Source organism: Myotis lucifugus, unplaced genomic scaffold (assembly GCF_000147115.1).
Source record: "Myotis lucifugus unplaced genomic scaffold, Myoluc2.0 scaffold_99, whole genome shotgun sequence".
Lineage (NCBI taxonomy): Eukaryota > Metazoa > Chordata > Mammalia > Chiroptera > Vespertilionidae > Myotis > Myotis lucifugus.
This window is the reverse complement of record NW_005871147.1, coordinates 1,803,510-1,827,396: the sequence shown is the minus strand read 5'-3', so window position 1 is coordinate 1,827,396 and position 23,887 is coordinate 1,803,510. Positions and strand designations below refer to the sequence as shown.

The window sequence follows — 23,887 nt, the reverse complement described above, 5'->3', positions numbered from 1 at the left end:
CACAAAAAGGCCCCTCTCCTCAAATTCCCTCTTTTACCTTTTCCCCCTCTCCCCCCACCTTAGGGTGAGGGGGGAGGTCTAGAATTTTTTTTAGGTGTGAATAGACCTATGTTTGCAGAGCATAGACCCTGGGTGGCCTTCCAAGTATATGCGGCCTTCAGGGACGCCCTTAAACCTTCGGGCCCTTCGGTTTCCCTTCCTGAAAGGGGAGGAGGATGGCCCTTCCGTGGAGGGTGTGAGAGGAAATTTCCTCAGTTCCCTGAGAACCTGTTTGGGAGTGAACAATTTCTGGTTCCTCTCCAAGCCCCGGTAACACCTGGGCAGGTAGACCCCCATTAGGACAGCCATGCTGGTGGAACTGTCGGTGCCCTCGGGTTGGACTATGGACCTCCCTCTGCCTCCCTCCCTGGGGACCCCTGTGGATCCCAGCAGGGCTGGAGAGTGAGTGCCGGGCAGTGCCTCTTGTCCCATCAGACCCCCCAGGAGCAGTGGCTGGTTGAGGACCTGCATTTCCCAAAGCATGCTGGGAAGGCAGAGTGGCCAGAGGAGGGACTCTTGGGGCTGACACACAAATGACCCAAACAAATGCACAGTCATCCCTCTCATTTCTCCTAACCAATCGTAAGTCCTGAAGGTTCTGGCTTTGCCTTATCTTGCCCCCACCCAAACCTGCATTGCTGGCCATGAAAAGAGGGCTCTAGAAATACTTATCCTGTCTGCGGGGGGAGGGGGGGGGGGAGGCCAGGCTCCAGCCTGATCTGACATGGCATGCAACCTTGGATGGGTTACCCCCTTCCTCTAGGCCTCAGGTTACCAGAATCCAGAAAAGGGGGTGATCCACCCCTGAAATACCTACATCTGAGGGGGACAGCAGGTGGAGGGAGGAGGGAATACACACTTTGGAGGTTCTGCGGGTCAATCCTGACACCACTGCTTGCTAGTGGCATTTGGGAGCCTTTCTGTCTCACCACCTTCATTTCCTTAACCATAAGATAGTGGTGGTTGTGCCCAGTGTGTAAGGTGATTGCAATAAATCGAGTATAGAAGCTGACATGTAGTTTATTGGTTTATTGTCACCCCCCGCCCGCCCCCTCTCACTGGAGTGTCAGCCCCACGAGGCAGGGACATCGCTCACTGCTGCACCCTAGCCTCCAGGTGGTGCGGGCGCCCAGTAGGAACTCCCTAAGCAATTGCTGATTGCATGGATGGGCAGAACAAGGTGCTCAATACATGACAGCTCCCACGGCAATCCTAAAATGTGCTGAGACAAAAAGCATTTGAAGTTCATGGTTGTTGAGAAAGATAAAACACCTCTGGAAAGCAAGAAATAACCGTCAGGGTTGGCACAGGTCTGTCGCTCTGTCTGCCGGGCAGTGGAGGACACGAGGGAAGCCGGGTGTGTCTGCACCAGGGGATGGACATGATGTGCCATGAGGTCCAGGTGGAACATCCATAAGTAAAGTGGGCTGAGGCGGCTGGCACTTGGCAAACTGGGGAGCCCCGTGCCTTCTGTCTCTTAGGGCTCCCCCTCTCTAGCGGACTGTGGCCAGGTGGCACTGCAGGCCCAGTCTACCGGTGCAGCTGATTTTACAGAAGCCAGAAATCCAATGGAAAACAATTCATTTTTTAAAAAAATAAAAACACAAATAAAAGCAAACAAACCCATCTGTGGCTGGGAGGAGCCCTGCGAAGTCGCCCGACCCTCTCAGGCAGCCTGGGCAGGAGGAGGGGGGCCCGATGGTGGAGCCCCTGGAGTGACCCCCACTGGGTCCTTGTCTCTCCAGCGTTCTTGGGCAGTCCCAGCCCCTGAGACACAGGAATCCATTTGGAAAAATGCGGAAGTGCTGTCCTGATCCAAATGGCCCATGCCACCCACCGCCAGGGAAGCAGCCGCTGCCTTGGGTCCTTGGGCTCAGGGCATATCCAGGCGATAAGTCAGCCCGCACAGTGCCTGGCCCAAGAGAAGTTCAATAAATATTCATTGAAGGGCCCTCTTCGGTGAGACTTTGAGCACAGCCTTCCCATCCTGGGCCACATCTGTATAACGGGCACCGTGACGTGGTCCCACCGACCTCACAGGGATAATGGGGAAAGCAGGTGAGATTATGGGGACAAAGGTGTTTCTGAAGATTGAAAGTGCTTTACAGATTCAAGGTGCGGTCATCCTTGTTGTCATTATTATTAGGAGCAGGACAGTGTTGCCAGAGCAGAAGAGGGGGCCTGGGACCAGAAGAGCAGAGAAGTTCCAGACTTCGCAAGGAGGATCGGGACCGAGCCACTAGGGCTCATGCAGAAAGGGGTGGGGGTGGGGGGAGGGGGGAGTCATGCCACAGGTGCTGCCCATAGAATATAGAAACTATATAAATAACATAAATATTTTCTCATATATCTTAGCTATATAAATTATTCTCTTTTTGCCCTAAAATCTATATATGTGAGGTAGACAACAAATACCCTGTGAGTGATTCCCTTAAAGCTCTATAGAATGAGGGAGTCAGGGGTAACTGGTCCCCAGGGTCCCAGCAGGACTGAGGTGGACCTTTGGGGGCAACTGGAAGGGAAAGGGTGTGAGCAATAAAAGAAAGGGCTGGAGAGAGATGACCCCATAGGCTGAGGGGCCCTCAGAGCCTGCATCCAGGCCCTTGGCTGGGTTGTCTGTGTTGGTGGCCAGCCATGGCCTTGGTCCCTCAGAGTCTGCCCTTTATCCTCCTGCACCCCCGGCACCGCTGGCCTTGGAGCTGGGGTGCAGATGGCGTGTTGGTGGATCATGCTCCTCTTCCTGCCGCTGCAGGCCTTGGGCTGAGCCAGCGTGGGGGCAGAGTTGGGTCTCAGAGGAGCAAGATGGTCGGGGCTGGCAGAGTCTCCAGGCAGTGGGCGTGTGGAAGAAACGAGAAAACCAGCCCTCTCTCCTTTTTGCTCTTTCTGCCAGGTGTGGGCCAGCTGCTTGGGTCAGTGGTCAGTCCAGAGAGGGGTCTCATCAGAGCCTCTGGGGCCAGAGATCCTTCCAGCAGCCCGCAGGCTGCCCGAGCCGCTGAAGAGAGGCAGCGAGTCTCACCCTCGGAGGGCTCACCCCGGGGCCCCTTCCTGGGGCTCACATGGCGTTTCTGAGCATTCAGCTGACTCTGAAGTTTCCTGTTGCAGTGGAGGGTCAGCAACTCTGGGTTCAGGGAGAAAGGAAGCTGACAGAGGGCGCGGCCGGGCCAGCAGAGTGGCCAAGGGCATCCCAGAGGAGGTCACTTCCTCCCGGCTGGCACCGAGCCCTGCTCCGGGGAAGCACAGCCTCCAGCAGTGATCCCTGCGAGGTCTTGGTCCTGAACCAGAGGGTTGTGTGCTGCTCAGTGAGAACCCTCAGCCTGGCAGGTCTAAGGGGCATGTGCGTGTGCAGGCGTGTGTGTGTGTGTGTGTGTGTGTGTGTGTGTGTACCAGCCTCTCTCTCCTCCTCCCACACAGGGCCTTGGTAGGTATCATGGACAATGTCCACAGGATTGGAGGAAATCAGCAAAGTTACTTCTGTTTTTTAGGCAGAGGGCCCATTAGTAAGTAAAGGGGCCCCCCAAGAAACCAGGCTTAGCAAAGAGTTTCCTGTCCCTATCCCTCCCCAGGGCAAAAACCTTAAGTAGATGAGTAGCCGACAGAGTAGAAATGTAACCAGAATCAGGACGCATAAGCCAACCCTTCTGTGTCACAAATGTCAACTGTGTTGGTGCTTCACAGCGCAGGGGGACCCCAGCCATGGGGACCAAAGCCAGCTCAAGGGGAAGCTGAGACACTGAGCTTGTCTGGCACCACATCCCTGCCTGGCACCAGGGAGCTGTCACCTTCTCCTGGGCTGGGACTAAAGGTTCGGGGTCCCAGAGAAAACTGGGAGGGTCCACTGTCTCCCTGTGCAGCCTCGATGCACTATCAGAGCCCCACCCCGGGGACTGCGCTCCCTCTGGGTCTTGCATCCACTGGTGCTCTTGCTGAGCAGGGCTGGGTGGGTTCGGGTAACAGCTCTCAAGACAAGAAAGAGGCCTCAGCACAGGCAGATTTTAAAAACATAATCAAGGACGCAGTATCTGACTTGGTCCACGCAAGCCCAGAAAGCTTTCTTTTCTCCAAACCTACAGCTCCCATCCCCTGCCTTGTCCCTCCTCTCTAGGCAGTGATGGTTTGTGGTCCCTGGGTTTGCTGAGATCTGAGCAGGGCCCACAGGAGGGACTGACCCATCCCAGCCAGGCTCCAGCCTTGGCTTCCAGCTGACACTGCCTCCCTGTGCCTTCTTCACGCAGAAGCTCAACTCCCTGCATCTTCCCGGCTCTAGGCCACTTATCCTAGGAACGGAGACGGCGGGAGATTTCTTCCGTCCCCTCTGAAACCCCGGGCCTGCCCTCCTCCTGGTCTCTCTCATTTCCTTCCACATCTTTCCCACTCCGCCTTCCTGCTCCAAGTCCTCAAAAAAGACTGGGGACCCTGGGGTTCAGGGTGGAGCCTGCACCTCTCACGGCTGAGTGTTGAGGGAGGGGGAGGCTGCCAGGCGCGATGGTGAGAGGAGTACGTGTGCCTGGCACGCACGTCGATGAGCGCATGCATGCAGGAGTATCTGCCCCGAGGGGCCAGCTGGGCAGCTGGGCGCTGGGCACTGAGGGAGGTCCTGGCAGTGCCCGGCTGGCACACTGGGCCACAGACCTAGTGCTTACAGGTGTACACGAGCTCCTCCTGCACGCACTGCTGGCACTCCACGTAGCAGCACCACTGCACCTGGCAGTGGCAGGAGAAGGCCACCAGGCGGCTCTGGGTGTCATAGCCCCGCCCGCAGCACAGGCTGCTGCAGCTGGCTTCCCGGGAGCACACCCGGCCTGCCGTGCCAGGGGAGTACTTGCTGGGCCGGCAGAAGCTGGGTGAGTCCTCCATGTAGACCAGGTCCCCGGGCCGGGGGGCCAGGCCCTTGGTGGCACTGCCCAGCCTGGCGGGTGCCCACAGCTCCAGGCGGCCCAAGGCCTCGTTGGTGGCACTGGACACCTTGACCGCCGAGTCGTAGCGCAGCTTCAGCGCCTGGCCCGTCTCTCGGAACGGGGAGAGCTGCTTCCAGCAGGTGCGCACGGCGCAGGAGCCCGACACGCCGTGGCACTTACACGTGGTCCTGAGGCCACTCTTCACGGCCTGCGAGGAGAGCAGAATGGAGGCGGGTCAGGGGCCCAGGAACGTTAGCCAGGTGGCATCTGTGTGCAAACCAGCCCAAGGCTCCTCTTCCCCTGGGCAGAAGCGTCCTGTGCCAACACGCACGCCGTGGTGAGAGCAGTGTGGGCTGGACCTCAGCCGCAGCCCCTTCCCCGGGCCAGAGTCCTTGTGGCAATGGACGGCGTGCACAACTGAATACAGCAGCCGTGGGTCGCACAACTCAGTGATGCGGGCGCAGAACTCGGTTTCCTAAAGCGTTGGAGCCCCGCCTCTCCCAGCCTTCCCAGCCCCATAGACGAGACACTTTACCCTCTAGTCCTCTCGCTATGTGACCTCAGCCAGTTCCTTCCCTCCTCTTCCCGTGTGTAAAATTGGAGGAGGAGTGGGGGTTGCACCAGATCAAAGCTTTCTAACTTGTTTCTAACTCTGTTGGCTTCTAAGACCTCCAGGAAGGCTAGTCCTTGGAATGGAGACCCCTTTCCAAACATGCTCCTGCCTCACCATGGCCTGTCCCAACCCTGGCTCCCACCCCTGGCCCAGTGCTGCTGACCCCCAGAACCCTTCCCTGTTTCCCGGTCATGGGCCAAAGTCGATGCCCAAGGAATGTTGGCTGCAGGAAAGAGGTGCCCAGCCTGAGTGTGTGCTGGGGGGCAGATGGGGGCGGACCTCCTGCGGGCCTCGCGCTCTGGCTGGGAGGGCTCGGGGCCACCAGGAACCGGCTCACCTTGATGCCCACGTTGGTGTTGTGGGCGTCTGCCCGTGCCCGCAGGTCTTTGCTTCCTCTCTTGGGCCCCAGGAAGTTGCTCAGGAACTTGGTGCTGTACTTGAGGTTGTCGCCGCACACGCCCCACTGCCAGGCCTGCCTGCTCTCCAGGCCCGGAGAGTCGTCGCAGGTGCAGCGCTCCATGCGCCCGGCGCTGCAGGCCCGGGCCAGCGTGTGGGTGAGGGCGGCCGAGGACACCGCGTACAGGAAGGCCGTCTCCTTGAAACCTGGGCCGGGAGCAGGAGGAGGGGCATGTGAACCCGAGGACGCAGCCCGGGCAGCCGCCCTGCCACCTGCCCTTCGGCTCAGGCTGCGAGTTGCTATTTAAGATGGGACTTTGCCGTTCACGGTGGGTATATGCCCAGATTCTCCCGGCGGCAGGTCAGGGGGACAGGTGAAAACGCCGAGGTGCAAAGAGAAGTGACTTAGGCACCTGGTGAGGGACAACGCTGGGACTGAACCGCTGCTCCTGACTCCAAGTCCACGTGTGAACAAGTTGGACTAACCCACTTCTGAAACATGCCCTCATGAACGGGCCTCATTAATCCAGGACTCGGCTCCCTCAGGACTGTGCTGGATTCGCAAGGGCAGTGTGGACTGAGCACAGGGGCCAGGGGTGTGGGAAGGGCAGACTCCCCGCCAGCCCTCCCGCCCCAGCCCTCCCCCTCCCAGCCCTCCTCCTCTCTGCCCTCCTGCCCCAGCCCTCCCCCTCCCAGCCCTCCTGCCCCAGCCCTCCCCCTCCCAGCCCTCCCCCTCCCAGCCCTCCTGCCCCAGCCCTCCTCTCTGCCCTCCTCCCTACCTCTCTTGAGCAGGCCCGTCCTCCCCTCCAGGCTGCAATTCCAGCGCTCGTGCCTAAATTGGAACTGGCACTCGAGCAGGCTGAGGTGGGCAGCATCCTGCAAGGTCTCAGCCAGGCCAGGTTCCCGCCGACAGAGCTGCTTCTGCCGACGGGACAGCTTCAGCAGGTCGCACTGCTTCAGGTGGGCCCCTCCCTGAGCTGGGGCCACCGCGGTGCCCAGTCCTGGGAAGGGCGTCAGGACCTGCCGTCCAGTCAGGCTAGAGAGGGCGAGAAGGGAGACCTGTGACCTTGGGAGTCCCGATGGGCTGCAGAGTGGGGGTGGGGGAGGGATCTAAAGATGACAGTTCTTGAGGACAAGGGCAGGTGAGGGGAAGGGGCCTTCTTGGAGGGGTTCGTTATTTCTGGGAGGGAGGCCAGCCCCATGGGGTTATATTCCCTTTTTGCAGAGTAGGAAACCAAGGGGCTTCTAACAAGGGCCAGTACAAGACCCCAAGCGTGTTTTCTAGATGCCAAAGTCTCTGCCCTTCTTACCCACCCAATTTCCCAAACTTGCCCGATCAGAACCATCACCCAGGGTCCTTAAGACCCAGGTTTCCAGGATCCACACTTAGCAATTCTGCTTCTGTTGGTCTGGAGTGGGGCCTGGGGAATCTGTATATTTACCACATCCCTGGGCAGCCTCAATGATCAGGGAAGTTTGGGAAATACTGCATGTAGCATTGGTAGCTGTCCAGAGGGGAGGGCCACTTTCATTCCAAGGGGGTGGGGGGGAGGAGGCCGAGTGCTGTGCACCGTGAACAGACACCCAGCCATTCTCCCCGATAGCCCTTTCTCCCTTACATATGTCACCGCCCAAGTAATCCCACGCCAACCTAACTTGTTCCCAGATAGATCTTCAACCATCTGGCCACTCAGTGCCTGTTTTAAGAAATGCTTGGGGAATATTCACTTGGATGGAAGAATGGGTGGAAGGAAAGAAAGAAGGAGGGAGGGAAGGGGAGGAAGGATGGGATGGTGGGTGGATAGACAGACTGACAGATGGGTGAGTGAAGGTGAAGGAGCTGAATTTCCATTAGGCCATCAGCCCCTGACTTCTCGTTCTACAATATCTGAAGTTCGTGGGTTCTGGAATCCGGCTGCCAAGTTCTAAGCCTGCCTGCCACTTCCTAGCTGTATAACCTTGAAGGCTTGGTCTTCTCCTCCGGAAAGTGGGAACAGCGATCCTCTCTACCTCCTGGGGGTGCTGGGGGGATTACATGAAAAGTACCAACCACAGTGCCTGGGACAGGCTAGAGTTTCTCAGAATCCTTTCCTCTTGCAAGATGCTTGACTATCTTAACTCGGGCAGTCTTCCCTTTGTCCAGATAAGGAAACAAAGGCTTTTTGAAGAGGCAGTGTCGGGCCCGAGTCGCCCAGCAGATCAGCAGCAAGGCGGGGACTAGAATTAGAGCTCACCTCACCCTCCCCAGAGGCTCTCTGTGGAATGGTTCTACTAGTTCAAAAATTCCCTGTCCCATACCCTGGTGGCCCTCTGCGAGGGTAGAAACTGTATCATCCCAGGCCCAGGCTGGAGGACGTAGCCCCTTTCTGGAACATGCTGGCCTCATGGTCAAGGTAGAAGAGCCAAGGTAGAACCACACGATGGCTCTCAAAGCTCCTGCTTGAACGTGGCACTGGTCATTCCTGCTCCAAGGCAGGTCCTGGCCAAGCCCTGAGGGGTCAGAAAGGCCCATGTCCCATGGACACAAGGGCACAGTTCTCTTGTTTGGAGCCACCTGCCCCAGCCAGGACATCTGGCTAGATGCCATGCCCTCCCTGTCTGGGTGGGTGCCGGTCCTGGCCAGGCCCCAGGTGCCCCCAGAAAGTGCCTGTAGATTCCAAACCCATCAGGTGCAGCCAACCCAGCATGGAGCATATCTCTGAAACCTCCGAGCAGAGACAGATGCTATCAGGCTCCTCCTGGCCCAGCCTGGCCCTGGGTTCCCCTCCCAGACAGGGTGAGGGCAGGGACCCGTTAATCATTAATCTGGGGGCAAATGGGTAAATTTCCAGTCCACCAGGTCTACACCCAAACCCCTCCCTGCAGCCTGGCAGGAAACCCTTGGAGCTTGACCCTTGGCTGGTCCATAGCAGAAGCTGAGGAGGCCCCACCCTGACTGGCTTCCAGGGTGGAGAGCCACTGGGGGGCTGCAGGGAGCAAAGGGGCAGCAGCCATGCAGTCCCTCAAATGTCCTCCCCACACCAGGGACAGTGCCTATGTTTCAGAAATTGGTACTTTCCTTGTAGCAGCTGATTGACAGCAGAACAAGCAGGGAGTGATAGGGATTTTGATCAACAGTGTTGCACGTCCTTTAAGGCCTGTCTCAAATGCCATTTTAAGAATAATAGCTATTATTGTTGTATCATTACAGGTATATTATGTTATATGAGATGACATATCTACCACTTTGTGAGTGCTTATTACTAAGCCCTTTAAATTACTATGTAGACACCTGAAGAGGTAGTGACTGGGCCAAGTTGCCCAGCAGATCAGTAGCAAGGTGGGGTTTAGGATTAGAGCTCACCTTACCCTCCCCAGAGGCTCTCGGTGAAATGGTTCTACTAGTTCAAAAGAGTCCTGTATCCTGGTGGCCATCTACATGGGTTGGCTGCCTTGCTGCTCTGGCCTGTTGATTTGAACCAATGAGGGTCACATGACCCAAGCTGGGCCAATCAGTCCTTTCTCTGGGAATTTGGAATTTGAATTAAAAGAGCATACAGTTGCTTTCTCTCTCTTTTTTGGTGACTGGGCCTGTAACTCAGGTGATAAAAAACAAAAAAAGGAAGCTGATCTAAAGAGAGAATGAACCAATGCATCAAGAGAGTGGGAGAGAGAATCTGGGGAGCAGGGTCTTCCTGGGGTCAGCTGTGTTCTTGCTTGAGACGCTCCTACCTATAGTACAGTGTCAAGACTTGGAGTTGGTTTGTCTAACCAAGGGTGCCTGCCGCCCCTGACCAGGTCCTTATGCCAGCTGTGGAGTACCAGCGTGCCCCAGGCTGCACCTGTGAGCCAGGCTCCGCACCCTTTCCCCATCCACAGGCACATGTTTTGTTTTGTTTTTGTGTGTGTGTGTGTTTTTAATTTCATATAATAGACCCTGTGATTGATGGCCCCAGGAGTCCAGTATAAAGTCGGTTAATTTTATTAGCGGTAATGACACTAAGTAGCGATTAATGGTGGGGAAAGGCAGCCAACCGCACAGGGACCTCAGGCCACACTGGGCCTTGGGCTGCCCAGGGCTGCCCTCAGAGAAGGCTCCCTGGCACTGCCCCTCAGGGCCTAGAAGGAGGACAGCTGGGAGCCCTTCCGGGACCCAGTTTTCCCCTTATTTGTTTTCCATGTTGCGGTTTGAGATCATATTTCCTTTGAAGAAATAGGGCCCTGACATCAAATTTAGAAAACGCCTGAAGGCATCTCCTTAAACGGTGCTTGTGAACTCTTCTCCACGTGCCCGTCCCAGGGCATCCGCTAGGGAAGGCTTCTTCCTGGGCCTTGGGAGAATTCTAGGTGGTGCAGGTTCCAGTCTGTTCCAGGTCCGTGGACATGATTCTCTCCCCTTAAAGAAGCCACATTCTCTGGCACCCCAGGCCTGAGAACCCACACACCAGCCCCCTCTGCAAAAATCTCAATGGCCCACATATTAGTTGAGCTCCATGGGAGTAAACTGGAGAAGATCAAGTGCCCTTCGTTAAGCTAATAAGTCCAGACAAATTTGGGGTTCTAATAAAGACACTGCTCCTTGGTGAGGTCAGACTGTCAGCCAAACAAGTGACCAGCGTTCTGAACCAACGAGCAGAGGACGAAGAATTTGCAAATTTGCTCATGGCTCTTCTGGGCTGAGCTCCCAGGCTTCCCTGCCTGACTCGTGCTCCTGAGCCTCCTGGGACCTCATTGGTTGCACCTGCTTTGGCCCAGCTGGTCTCCCCCATTCCTGCATCCAGTCCAGCTTCCACAGGCTGATTTCCAGACTCTCCTCTCCCATTAAGAAAGTACATGTGACCATCTCCATTCTCCTCCCTTCTTTGGCCCCAGCCTATATCCTCTGCCCCCTGGGCCCATGACCCTTAGGTTAATAATAAGACAAGAAACCCCCACTCCCATACAATGAGATGCATTTGGCTTTGACCCCAGGCCATCCCCAGACACTTCCCTGACCACCTCGTCTCCCCATAGAGTGGGAAAAGACAAGGGTGCCCCTCAGGACTCCATCTCACCCCCCAACCGCACCCCCCAACCCAGATATCTCTTCTGTCCACTCCTGGCCCTTGACACCTCTGCCTCCTTTCACATTCCCCAAGGTCACTCACAGTTTTGGCTGAAGCAGCCCCATCTGGGATGACCTTGAAGTTCGCAAAAGAAGGCTCTCCAGGCTTTGGGGAAGGCTTCCCAGGAGACTGCTTTGGTTTACCATCCGCAGGACTCGGGAGCCATCAAACCCCTGACAAGAAGTGGGGTTCATCCTGGAACAATCACCCATCACCTGCTGGAGTGTGGGGACCCAAGGACCTCAGGTCCCCAAGGCAGTTCTGATCTGGGCAGTTGGGTCCCAGGTCTGCCCTCACTCGTTGGTGACCGTGAGGACATCCACTCGCCCCTGAGCCGTTCCATCTAACAGGTTCATGGTCACTAGTGCGAGAGCGTGACCGGGGCCAGACGGCTTGAATTCAAATCCCACCTCCACCTCTTACTAGTCGAGCCACCTTGGAAAAGGGACGCCACCGCTCTGTGTTTCATCTGTAAAATGCAGGTCTCACCGTGCCTGCCTCACAGGGCTGTCCTGGGGTGAAATGAGTTCACATTGTAAAGCTCTTAGAACACTGCCTGGCACATAATAAGCTCCAGGTAAGTGTCCTTCTTAAGTACCTACTATGTGCCGCACACTGTGCTGGGTGCTGGGACCCCCTCCTGCCCTCAAGGAGCTCACAGTCTAGAGAAAACATAGCTGAATGCAAGAGTAGCCCAGACTCTCCTGAGGCCCCAAGGGGCAGGGGAAGGAGAAGGAAGTTTTGAACCAGCCCAGCTCCCCGAGGAACAATCAGTAGCTGCTCAGGGACCCAAATCATCTGGGGGAGAACCTGACCGTGGCCGGTCTCCGTCCTGGTCCTGCCTGTAGTGGGAGGTGGGGGTGGGGGGTGGGGGGGAGGCGGAGGAAGCTCCCAGACCTGGCAGGTGGAAAACACTTCCCATCACCTGAGGGTGCCCCAGGCTCTGCTTTTCCACTCCCCCCTCCACACTTGTTTCTGCTTGAGAGGGTCTGATGGGTCCAGAGGAGGCCACCCCCAGGATGTGGTGGGTAAGTGGGGGTTGGCATCAGACAAGGCTGGTGGTTTCCAGGGCACCAGGTCATGCCAGCATGTCTGGACCCTTAGCTGGAGGGGCCAGGAGCTGTGCCTGGCACCAGGGCCCATGCCAACTGCAGGCAGCTGCCTGGGAACCAGGAAAGCCTTGCCCTGCCTGGAGCATTGGCCTTGGCCCTAAAAACCCCATTAGATGCTCTGATAACAGGCTTCCGCTGCAGGGCCGTTTACATGGTAAGTGCTCCTTTTGTGCTTTCATCTCAAACATCTCAGCCCACTTTCCCAGCCCTCACTGGACCCCTTCTCTCTCTCTCTCTCTCTCTCTCTCTCTCTCTCTCTCTCTCTCTCTCTCTCCCCCCAACTTGTTACCCCCATCCGTGCTCGCTCTCCATTACCCACCTCTTCCCAGAAGGGGAGAGTTAGTGAGGGCAGTGAGTAGCCCAGGAAGAGAGCATCCATGGTTCTGAGCAAACAGTCCTTCAGAGAGGGGGCCCCTCCACACCGCCCCAGGCTTCTCTCCCCTCTTCCTGCCCTCAGCTGTCCTGAGCAGCTCATCCTTCCCTCCATCCTCAGACTCCTGCCCCCTCTCCTGGAGTCAGCGCCCCCTCACGCCTCCCCCAGGAAGAAGTCCTTGAGGAGCAGCCTGGCCAATTCCGCCGTTACATGTCCTAGCTTTGCTCCCACTCCCTCCTTTCACTCACCCACTCATTTAAAATCAAGATGGAGGACTTTATTGAGCATCAGCTTCATGCCAGGTTTACCCACAGAAGACTGAAATAAACAAGGACCTTCACTACTTTCCTGTCGGGGTCCCCCAGCCCCTCCTGGGTCCAGCCTTTCTTTGCCCCCCAGCTCTCAACCTCAGAACCCACCTTGAGGACTGCATCTCCTCACCACCTCCCCGCCAGGAGCCCACCAGAGCCTCCCACCACCCCCACCCCTGCCCCGCCCAATCCCTGGCTTAGAGAGAAAGAGCCAGTCCCAGCTGTGGGCTTTGTCTCTCTAAGAACAGCTCTGCTTCCTGTTTCCGCAGACTGGGCTGCCCGCTGAGGCTGGCATGGGGAGACGTGCTCATGAGCTAAGTGGGCAGCACGCAGCCCACACAGCAAACATGCTTCGCATCTCAACGATCTCCAGTATTCACAGCGTAACAAGTGCAACATCTGGGAAGGAAATGCTCCCCGCTTCCTCCCTCCCACCTCCCTCCCTCTCCACTCAGGCTCAGGCTGAAGCTGAGGAGAGGAAGCCTTCATCCATCACACGCATGGATCAGGTGGCACGGAGGGTCCCCAAAGTCACTCCTGTGCAGAGACATCCCTCGCCTCTACATCTCCCCCAGGTCCCTGGCTGGGTCCAAATGTACAACATTCTTTTAGGGCTGAATAAAGCCTGCAAGATCACCCTGTCCCAAGGTTTGGCCATGATGGCTCCTGGGGGTATCTCAGAGGCTTCTGGGGGCAGGGAGGAGGGCAAGAGGTTTGCCAAGTGTCTGCTTTGAACTGCCTGGTGCCTTGAGAATCCATGTAAGATTGTCCAAGGTGACCCACCGAGTTCGTGGCAGGGCTAGGCCTATGCCCCAGGTCTCCTAACTGTTTATATCAAGCCGTCTGGTGGTCTCCGCTTTCAGTTTCAATGTAAAGCTTCAGGTAATCAAAATCAGACACCACCACAGCAAATGCCTAGGATGATGGGAGTACAAGACAGGTAGGTTTGAAGGGAAGGAAACCTGGTCAGGACTCCTCTGGCCCCCTGGGCAGCCCAAGGGAGAGAAGGTCCCTTTGTTTAAAAGGCTACTTTGCCCTGGTCTAACACTGACTCTTCTTTCAGCCAAAAGTCAGAAATAGAGCTTCTGACTTGAGAGAAGCAGCCTGCTTATTCACACTAAAGCATGGGAGTCCGCTATGATACTAGTGCCGAGCACATACTTTGCTAGAAAGAAAAATGGTCAGGGGAGAGCCTCTGGGATTGTGAAGAGAGAAACTGGGGGCCTGGGGCAAGGAGTCGGGGGGAGTAGAGAAAAGGGAGGCCAGGAGCCCTAAAGACAAGCTTCCCAAGGTTCTTTGGTCCAGAGGCCCAACCCTGGCCCAGAGGAGGAGCGGAGTAGGAGGCGTGGAGTGGGGACTGCAGGGAAAGGCGAGCAGTTGCTGAGGCTGCCTCTCCTCATGGCAAGCAGCACCCCATCCAGCTCTGCCCCAACCACGGGATGCTGGCTCCTGGACTGGGCGACTCTGGCCAACTTACGAATCATGGTAAGTTGACCGACCAACTATAACTAGTGTGGCATGCTCTTGAGTGGCCACCCTCTTCCCCATGGACAGGCAGGCTCCGGCTGGGCTGTGGGTCCTGGGAGAGCCAGGCCCCTAGGGAATGTCTCATGTGTGCTCACTCTGTGACAAGGACAGTTCCATTATTTGCAGGTGCTCTAGGCAGAGACGTCCCGTGCTGCAGACTTCATTTGTCCTCCCGCAGGTCCCAGGGATGGCCCACGCCCCTCCTCTCAGCTCCAGAAATAGCAGGGACCTCCTAAGCTGGTAAAGAAGTCACTCCCTGAACATGCCTAGGGAGGGCCAGAGTGGTCCAGGACAGCCCAAGGGGATGCTCCCTCGGGAACAGAGCGGGGGCCTTCGGAGCAGGACCACAATAACGTCCCACCTTGGACCATGCTGGCCTCACAGCGAGCCCGGGCTGCAGCACAGGGCGCCGCTCCTCAGGCCAGGCCAGTCTCCTCCTTGCTCTCCAGCCATGGCTCTCAGTCCAACCTCCATGCCTTTCCTCACTGTACCTCCTACCTGGATGCCTTTCAGTCCAAAACCCCTCATGGATCCCCTGTACCTATTTACTTATTTATTTATTTATTATATATATATATATATATATATATATATATATACACACACACACACACACACACACACATACACACACATATATATACACACACACGCATATACATACATATTATTGATTTCAGAGAGGAAGGAAGAGGGAGAAAAACATCAGTGATGAGAGAGAATGATTGATCTGCTGCCTCCTGCATATCCCCTACTGGAATCGTGCCCTTGTCCAGAATCGAACCCGGGACCCTTCAGGCCACAGGCTGATGCTCTATCCACTGAGAAAACCAGCTAATGCCCTAGCCGGTTTGGCTCAGTGGATAGAGCGTCGGCCTGCAGACTCAAGGGTCCCAGGTTCGATTCTGGTCAAGGGCATGTACCTTGGTTGCGGGCACATCCCCAGTAGGGGGTGTGCAGGAGGCAGCTGAGCGATGCTTCTCTTTCATCGATGTTTCTAACTCTCTATCCCTCTTCCTTCCTCTCTGTAAAAAAATCAATAAAATATATTAAAAAAAAAAAAAAAAGAAAACCAGCTAAGGCCCCTGTATCCTTTTATAGCCACTGCCTTTTCCAACAATGCAGAGAATGAGAAAAGGGACACAGAGGGCCCAGCCAGCTCTAACATGCTATGATGCTTGTCCATCTCTTCCAGGAAGACCTCCTTACTTGTCAGCCCCGTCCCACTTTACCCACCCCCTTCCCCATCTTCCAATTTTGCAGATGTAGTAGCATTAGTTTCGTGGGGTTGGCACTCTTTTCTCCCTCCTCAGGGCCACACAGACAGTCTCTCCAAGTGGCCTGTAAGCTCCTTGGCAGAGATCATAGTTTCTTTTCTCCTGAGGTCCTCCTGTCCCCGGCCCAGGTCTTCCATTCTAAGCAAGTGTTCCTCAGACACCTGCTGGCTGCATAAATCCCTCAGATGTCCAACCCCTAGAGTGTAGCTCTAGGCTCTCCCTCAGCCTCTCCCAACCCTACTTCCTGGCCATCCTGCTGTCTGGCTCCCAAGCCCAACCTGATAGACTCTGGGAGGGCGTGGCTCTGAAGGAGCCCACCTGTAACCATGCCCTCCCTGGCCCTTAGACTGTGATCACTTGTGTGTTCTCTCCCCGGTGCCAGCGCTCAGGGCCACCTGGCTGTGGTCAGTCAGACCCTGAGTCCTCCAGCCCTCTCAGCCCTGTGGGGGCAAACTGTGCTCAGGGCAGCCCGAGCCTCCCTTTGATACCCAGTGAGGACCCGCCAAGAACTTGGCCCAAGTCTTTCTTTAACACTCAGCTTGCACAGCCTCTGGTGGTGACACGTGCTGAAAGTTTGCCGTAGGTTCACAAGCCTTTACCCACAATTCCAATTTCAGACAGCTCTGAAAATGCCGAGTGTTTGTACAGTTGGGAGGAACTCACGTGGCAGAGACCTGCCCTGAACCAAAGTGAGAATATTTACGGTCTTGATTTATCCCAACACGTAGATGCTTCTCTGCAAAAATGAAGTGTCTGATGACGGGTGCTGGCCTAGACCTTGCTGGGGATGTCATGTTATACACGATGTATGCATTATATCACCTTTCTAAAATCTGAAAAGTCTTCAGTTCTGAGGCGCATCTGGCCTCAAAGGGATTGTAACTGTCAAGAGAGCAGACCTTCTCTGCTCTTGTCCTAAAATCAGTTTCCTTGGAAATTCCAGCGCTGACTGAACATGGGGGTCTAAGTATTTCCTGGCTCTTTAAGACTCTTCACCCCCACTCCCCTCCTCAGTCTTCATCTCTCCAGTGAGGGGTCTGGCCTTGAGGCCACTGCCCTACCCCCAAGCGCATCTCGGCTGCCACTGGATCCCCATGGTAGGCCAGGTGGGGCTGACTCTGGTGTCTAATCAGGTAAGTCTCTGCTCTCTGCTTGGCTTTTAGCTCCTTCCAGATACAGGCCAGATCCTGGCAAAGCAATATGTGCTCCAGAGAGCCAAGTGTGAGCAGATGAAAGAACAAATGTGATGAGGTAGAGAGGAGGGTTCTGGGGGAGAGGAAGGACCAGGGAAAGGGAGAGGCGACTGCCCACCCAGATATTCACTGCAGACCAGGAGCAAAGCTAAGGCCTTGGGGGAAGGGGGGCGCCTCAGACCACAGCAGGGCCCCAAGACCTCTGCTTAAAGAGAGCTATGCATGAATTGGAGACATGAGCACATGAAGAATTGGGTAACAAATTAAGAGTTTAAGACATGAAGTACAACCCAGCCAGTGTGGCTCAGCAGTTGAGCATCAACCCAGGAACTAAGAAGTCATAGGTTCGATTCCCGGATGGGGTACATGCCCGGGTTGTGGGCTCAATCCCTGGTAGGGGACGTGCAGGAAGCAGGCACTTGATGACATTTCTCTCTCTCTCCCATCTCTAAAAATTGATAAAAACATGAATATATATATATATATATATTCATGAGAGAGAGAGAGGGAGAGAGGAAGTACAAGAGATGCCTATGATAGAAGCCAAGTGAAAGGTTGGGTCTCAGAGGGCCTGAGCTGGCCAGAGGGAGGCAGGCCTCAGCTGGGGCTCAACAGGAGCATGAGGCAGGGATGACTAGGTTGGCTCTGGATTCTGAAGAGTAGAATTTAAATCTTGGTGCTCCCAGCCACTAGCTGTGTGGCTTTGGGCAAGGCACTTGGTCTCTGAACTTTCCCCCACTCACCTGAAAATGAAGATAATTATATCAGTACCTATCTCCTAGGCTGTCACAATGGTTAAATGAGATGATATGCACATAAAGTGCTGACCACAGAAGGATTCCAATTATACAATGACTGGGTACAATTATACAATGGGCTAAAAACGAAGAGAGGAAGGAGCAAATGTCACTAAAGATGCTCCTTCACTTGGATGCTCTAAGACAGATCACGAAATTTCTCAGACTCCTTATACACAGATAGCATTTCAGCACTTTTATACGCATTTATTTAACCCTCACAACAACCCCATGAGGTAAGGATTAACCCATTTTTATAGGTGGGAAAACTGAGATCAGAATAGCTAAGTGACTTGCCTGGGCCACACTTTTGCAAGTAGTTGGATGAAGGATTTGAACTCAATGTGTGTGACTCCAAGACCAGGACCTTGGGCTGCCTCCAATCCTACTCAGGCTGAAGCCGAGGTGGTGTCCCCTCACAGTACCTGGCCCACCTCCTCTTGAGTCCAACATCTACCTGAGCACATAAGCCTAAAGGTACCAGGACCTCTCTTACTTGGGAGATGCCACTCCAGGAGTCCCGCTGACCTGCTTCCCTCCCCTCCTTTTCCCACTCCACAGCCTCAGAAACGTCACCACCATCCACTGAGGAGGCTGGTTTCACCCTAAACCCAACTTTAGAACCCAACTCTTGGGGGCGGGGGTAACAAGCCTGGCTGAATTCCTTCCCTAAACACAGTGATTCTTATCAGTGATGTTTGGCTTCCAATCCACTACCCCAAAGCAGTAAAATTTATTTTACCCTTTCTTCCCTTCAACCCTGGTTTTCTCAGTACCCAATTAATTCCTAAAAATGTTTTCTGATTAAAAATAAATACCATCCAAATATATAAAACACTTAATGGATTTTTTTAAAAAGACCTGTACACTGAAAATTACAAAACACTGCTTAAAATGTAAAAGCCCTAAATAGAGAGAGATGGCCTGTTTATAAATCAGGAGACTCACTATTGTTTAAATGCCAATCTCCTATAAATTGATTTATAGATTCATTGCAATTCTAATCAAGATCCCAGCAGGCTTTTCTGTAGATATTGACAAGTTTATACTAAAATGTATGTGGAAATATAAAGAACCTAGAGTAGCCAAAACAGTTTTGGAAAAAAAAAGACAGACAATTTATCATCCTTGGTTTCAAAACTTACTTAACAGCTACAGTAAGCAAGACTGTGTGGTATTGGCATAAGGATAAGCATATAAATTAGTGGAATGGAAAAGAGAGTCCAGAAATAGGCCCTCATCTATTGGCTCAATCAATTTGCAACAAAGATGACAATGGAGAAAGGATCATCTTTTTAACAAATGGTGCTGGAACAAGTGGCTATCCACATGAAAAAACAATGAACTTCAAACCTTACCTCACACCACACACACAAAGTAACTCAAAAAAGAATCATAGACCTAAGTGCAAAAGCTAAACCTATAAAGCTTCTAGAAAAAAACACAGGAGGAAATCTTCACAACCTCTGGTGGCAGAGGTTTCTTGGATAGGATACCAAAAAAGCACAAACTGTACAAGAACATGTTGAAAAATTTTACTTCATCAAAATTAAAAACTTCTGTTCTTCATAAGATACCAATAAGAAAATGAAAGGGCAAGCCACAGACAGGGATAGAATATTGCCAATACTTTCTGACAAAGGACTTGTACCCAAAGTAACAAAAACCCTTACAGCTCAACAATAAAAAAGCAAATAAGTCAATGAAATAGATATTCAAATGACCAATGGTCACATAAAAAATATTCAACACAGCATTCATCAATGGAAAAATGCAAATTAAAACCACAGCAAGATACCAAGACATACCCACTAAAATGGCCAAAATGAAGACTGACAGTAGCTGACAAGAATATGGAATACTTGAAATTCTCACACATTACTGTGTGAAACGGTACAACCACTCTGGAATACTAGTTGACTGTTTCTTATAAAGTTAAACACATACATATCATGTGACCCAACAATCCGGTCTTAGATGTTTATCCAAGAGAAATAAAAACACATGTCCACAAAAAGACATGTACATAGCAACTTTATTTGGAATAGTTCCAAACTGGAAAAAAACCAAATGTCTATCAACAGGTGAGTGAATAAACAAATTGAGGAACATCCATACAATGAAATACTACTCAGCAAAAAAAGGAATGTGCTACTGACATATGCAACAACATGGATGACTCTCAAGACATTATTTTGTGAGCAAAAGAATGCATACAGCAGAAGCTATATACCATATGATTCCATTTATATGAACTTCTACAATGGGCAAGACTAATCTATAATGACAGAAAGTAGAGAAGTGGTGGCTTGGGGCTGGTGGGGGAGGGTTGGCTGCAAAGGAGCACAGGGGATCCTTTGGGATGAAGGAAATGTAATTGTGGTGGTGGTTACATGGGGACAGACATTTGTTAAAACCCAAACTGTGCATTTAGAACACGTGCATTTTATTGTATGTAATGTTGATTGGGGAGAGGAGGGGAGTTAAGGTTGTGTTTTGCTTCTTTACAATGATGACGTCTCCATAACCCAAGAAGATGGCTAGAACCCCAGCAACCACCAAGCGTACTAAGCACTGTACTGAGCACTTAGGATGTGCTCAGTACATACTTACTATAACCTATCTTTCATTCATTGGCTCAATTAGGCCTCACACCAGCCTTTAGGATGGCTGTTATCGTCACCCAAACTCAGCAAAGTTAAGACATTTGCTTAAAGTCACACAGTTAGCAAGAGGCATGATCTGGATTCTAACTCACGCCTAGCTGTGCTTTTCATAAACTTCTCTGTACCATCTCCAGCGAGGAAAGAAACCCAATAAGCACAGAGGTCATACGTTTAAAAATAACCACGGAAGTCAACTATGATTTTAAAAGTTGCATCCGAAGGGACTATTTCTAGTTACAAAGCCATTGGTATGACTTCATAACTGGATTGGATGACAAGGCCTGTCATGTGTCCAGCTCATCATATATACAATGCATGTTCATTTATAAAACATCACATCAGTTAATACTTGCAGAATTCTCACACCAAAACATGAGCTGTTGAATAATCCTAGACTCCGGGCGAGGACCAGCCTGTTAGGAAACCTTACTACCTCCAGGTGCTAAGGATCCTGGAACAAATGACTTGACCACAGACAACACAGAGAATGGTCCAGAAATAGGGCAAACCTGGGCTCCTGACTTCTGGTCTACCTCCCATCTCACCATCAACGTGCCATCCTTTGAGAGCCCACCTGACACACCAGCAGAGCTCCATGCATCCTGTCTCATTATGGAGGACAGGGGAGAATGTTGTGGTCTCACCCATTCCACTGCACCCACGAGTCTGACAGAATTAACTAAACAGGGGAGGGGGGCACCCTTCTTTGCAGCTGCTGTTTCCCTGGGTGACCAACCACTCAGTATTAGCTCTGGAGGCTGTAGATCAAAGAGCCCAGACTGGCTTCTATTCTGCCTCTCCCACCGATATGCTGTGTGACATTGGGTGAGTTGTTGAAACTTTCTGACCCTTGGTTTCGTGCATCGGGCCTCTAGTAAGAACATAATCACTAGTATCACAGTTTACAAATAACTTTCTCATACAGCTCTTCTCTCAGCCCATCCTATATTCCTCAGGAATGGCTCTGAGAATCAGCTGAGAGAAGAGCTGTATGAGAAAGTTATTTGTAAACTGTGATACTAGTGATTATGTTCTTACTAGAGGCCCGATGCACGAAATTTGTGCAAGAGTAGGCCTTCCTTCCCCCAGCTGGCGGCACCAGCTTCCCTCTGGCACCGGGACCTGGGCTTCCCTTGCAGTCCCGGCTTCGTCTGGAAGGTCGTTCGGCTGTCTGGTCTAATTAGCATATTACGCTTTTATTATTATAGATTACCATCAACAGAATTAGGCTCCAGGTTCATGTAGAAGCTGTAGCAGCAGCTGCCAGCTTACTGTGGTTTGGGAAGGATGGTCGTTTCATCTCAAAAATGGGGCTAATAATACATGACCTGCTTGAAGCAGGGAGTTGGACCAGAGATCCTTTGGGGGCCACTTCCAACTCTTAAGTCTATGATTCTAGGATTTTGACGATCCCCAAAAGATTGGCTTCACTGGCTCTCCTGATGTTTGAATGTTCTTTTATCAAGATGCCAAAGCACTTCACCTTATAATCAGAAATGAGACTTCAAAAGCAAGTGACCTGGAGAAGAGAGAAGCACATTGCCTCACATTCTCACTACAGTGTGGATGACTGATACACATTCCTCCCAGAGAGCAAATTCTGACGGGAAGCTGGGAACCCTGGCCTGACTGGTGAGCAACAGGGCTTCCCCAGGGAGAACTCAGGCTCTATAAGACCAAACACATAACAGCACATAACAGGCCCAGTTTTAGCTTATTCTCTTAGTGTTTGTCCTGCTCCCCAGACGTGGTGGTGGTGGCTTAAATGTACGTTGCCAGCTCTGCCCAGCCAGGCTCACAACCTGGAAGAGGTGGCTCCAATACTCACAGGACCCCTCTCGCCCTTAACCCAGCCGGAATCATCGCCCCTCTCATTTCCAAGGCTGCAGCCATGCTCAGTCCTCAAACTCTACTCCCATGCACTGTTTCAAACTCCTCTGCTTTCCTACCACGCCAGCCAGAATGGTCCAGGCTTCCTCTCCATTTCGGCTCAGAAACCCTTGTCAGAGCTGGGATATCATCATCTTCATCATCATCATCGGCATTAGTTGAGCATATACTATGTGTTAGACATGTCCTGCTTGCCTCACATGTACTAACTCACACAATCTTCATATGAAATAGGAACTATTATCCTCACTTTACAGATGACGAACCAAGGCACAGAGAGGTTAAGTGATTTGGCCAAGAACACACAGCTAGCAAGTAGCAAAGTTGGGAACTGAACCCCAAATCTGTGCCCTACCCATTATATCCTGCCTGCAGAGGCAATAAGTGCCTTCAAGCCTGAAATCATCAGAAAAAAAAATGTTTGTGCACTGCTCTTGGAGTGGGTCTAAGAGGCTCAGTCATACCATCATCCCCTTCTTTGTAAAAGGGGTCACTGTAGCCCTAAAGACTAAGTGAGTGGTCTTCCTACGTCAGCAGCAGCTGAGCCTGGAGCTAGGGTTTGAGCTGACAAGCTCTTGCCCCTTCCATCTATTTTAAAAAGAAGCCATTGCCCACAGCCCAGGAGTGTTTTAACCAGAGGTCATGACCTGGAAATTAGCCCCGAGTCCTTACTCCAGCCTGTGAGGGCAACTCAGACCCTTACTCGCCCCTCCCTGGAAGGCCCTTCAGAGCAATCTCTGCAGGTCCCTTGTTTGGTGTTTCCTTGCCCTCCTTCTAGTCAGACCGTAGACCTCACCTTCGAGTGAAGATCATAAAAAGTGGCGCGAGTCAAAGTAACAGACGGCACGCGGTCGGAGCAGGCTTTGGGTGGAGGTCAGGGCAGGGCCTCACACCCACCCCAAGTGCCTGCAATCCAGCGCCAGGGAAGGAGCTACAACCCATTGCCCTGAAAGTGGCGCTGCAAACACCCCCAGCCCGCCCCGTGCTCTCATTCTCCGGAGAATTCACCCGACGCTCCGTCTGAGTTTTGGTCGGATCTCCCCGGCTGACAGTTCCCTCTCGGGTCTGCAGCGGACACTCCTCCCGGTCCCCGGTTTCCTCCGCTCTTCTCGGACCCGCGCGATGCCCTCCGGGCCTCCGCGACAGCCCACCCTCCTCCCCTCCACCCGGCCTCTGGGTCTCCGCTCCGCGGGTCAAAGGCAGAGGGCGGAGAGGGAGCCCGAGGCAAAGACGGTGGCTAGACAGAGCCCTCGATGGGGAGACGGGGCCCCGAGTGAGAACCAGAGCGGGCATCAGAGCGCCGACAGGCACCTGGACGCGCTGGGCCAGGGTCCGAGATCGCGCGGAGGGAGCAGATGAGGTCTGGGACAGGGAAGGTGGGAAAGAGCGCCTGCGAAGGGGACCCAGGCGTCGGACTCCAGAAGGTGCGATGGGGTCTGAGCCCAGGGAGGCGAGAGACGCAGTTGGGGGCGCGACCCCCGACCGGGGAGGGGGGTTTGGCCGCGTCCTGGAGTGAAGGCTTGAGTTCGAGACACAGCTGGGGCCCGGGCGCAGGGTGAGAAAAAACCTTGCCCAGCGTGGTTGAGTGAAGGTACAGGAGGGAGTTCGGAGGCTCGGGGGGGTTTGGGGGGGAATTGATTGTTCGTGTGGGGTTGGTTGTGTTGGGAGTGGGGGTTGTGTATTATAGCTTTTTTTTTGTGTTGGTATCGTTCGA

The 23,887-nt window shown here is 53.3% G+C and overlaps 1 protein-coding gene across 1 annotated transcript in view; it reads right to left on the bottom strand.

Annotated features, from left to right (window-relative positions):
• Positions 1-3,878: 3,878 nt before the first annotated feature.
• The window catches only part of WNT9B (Wnt family member 9B), a 28,863-nt gene continuing 8,854 nt past the window's right edge, over positions 3,879-23,887 (bottom strand). Inside the window, exons 2-5 of the mRNA XM_006092259.3 lie at positions 11,325-11,388; positions 6,723-6,979; positions 5,885-6,150; positions 3,879-5,142 (exon numbers count right to left, since the gene is read on the bottom strand). Coding sequence (XP_006092321.2) covers positions 4,669-5,142; positions 5,885-6,150; positions 6,723-6,979; positions 11,325-11,388 — 1,061 coding nt within the window. The 3' untranslated portion in view covers positions 3,879-4,668. The remainder of the gene's footprint in view (positions 5,143-5,884; positions 6,151-6,722; positions 6,980-11,324; positions 11,389-23,887) is intronic.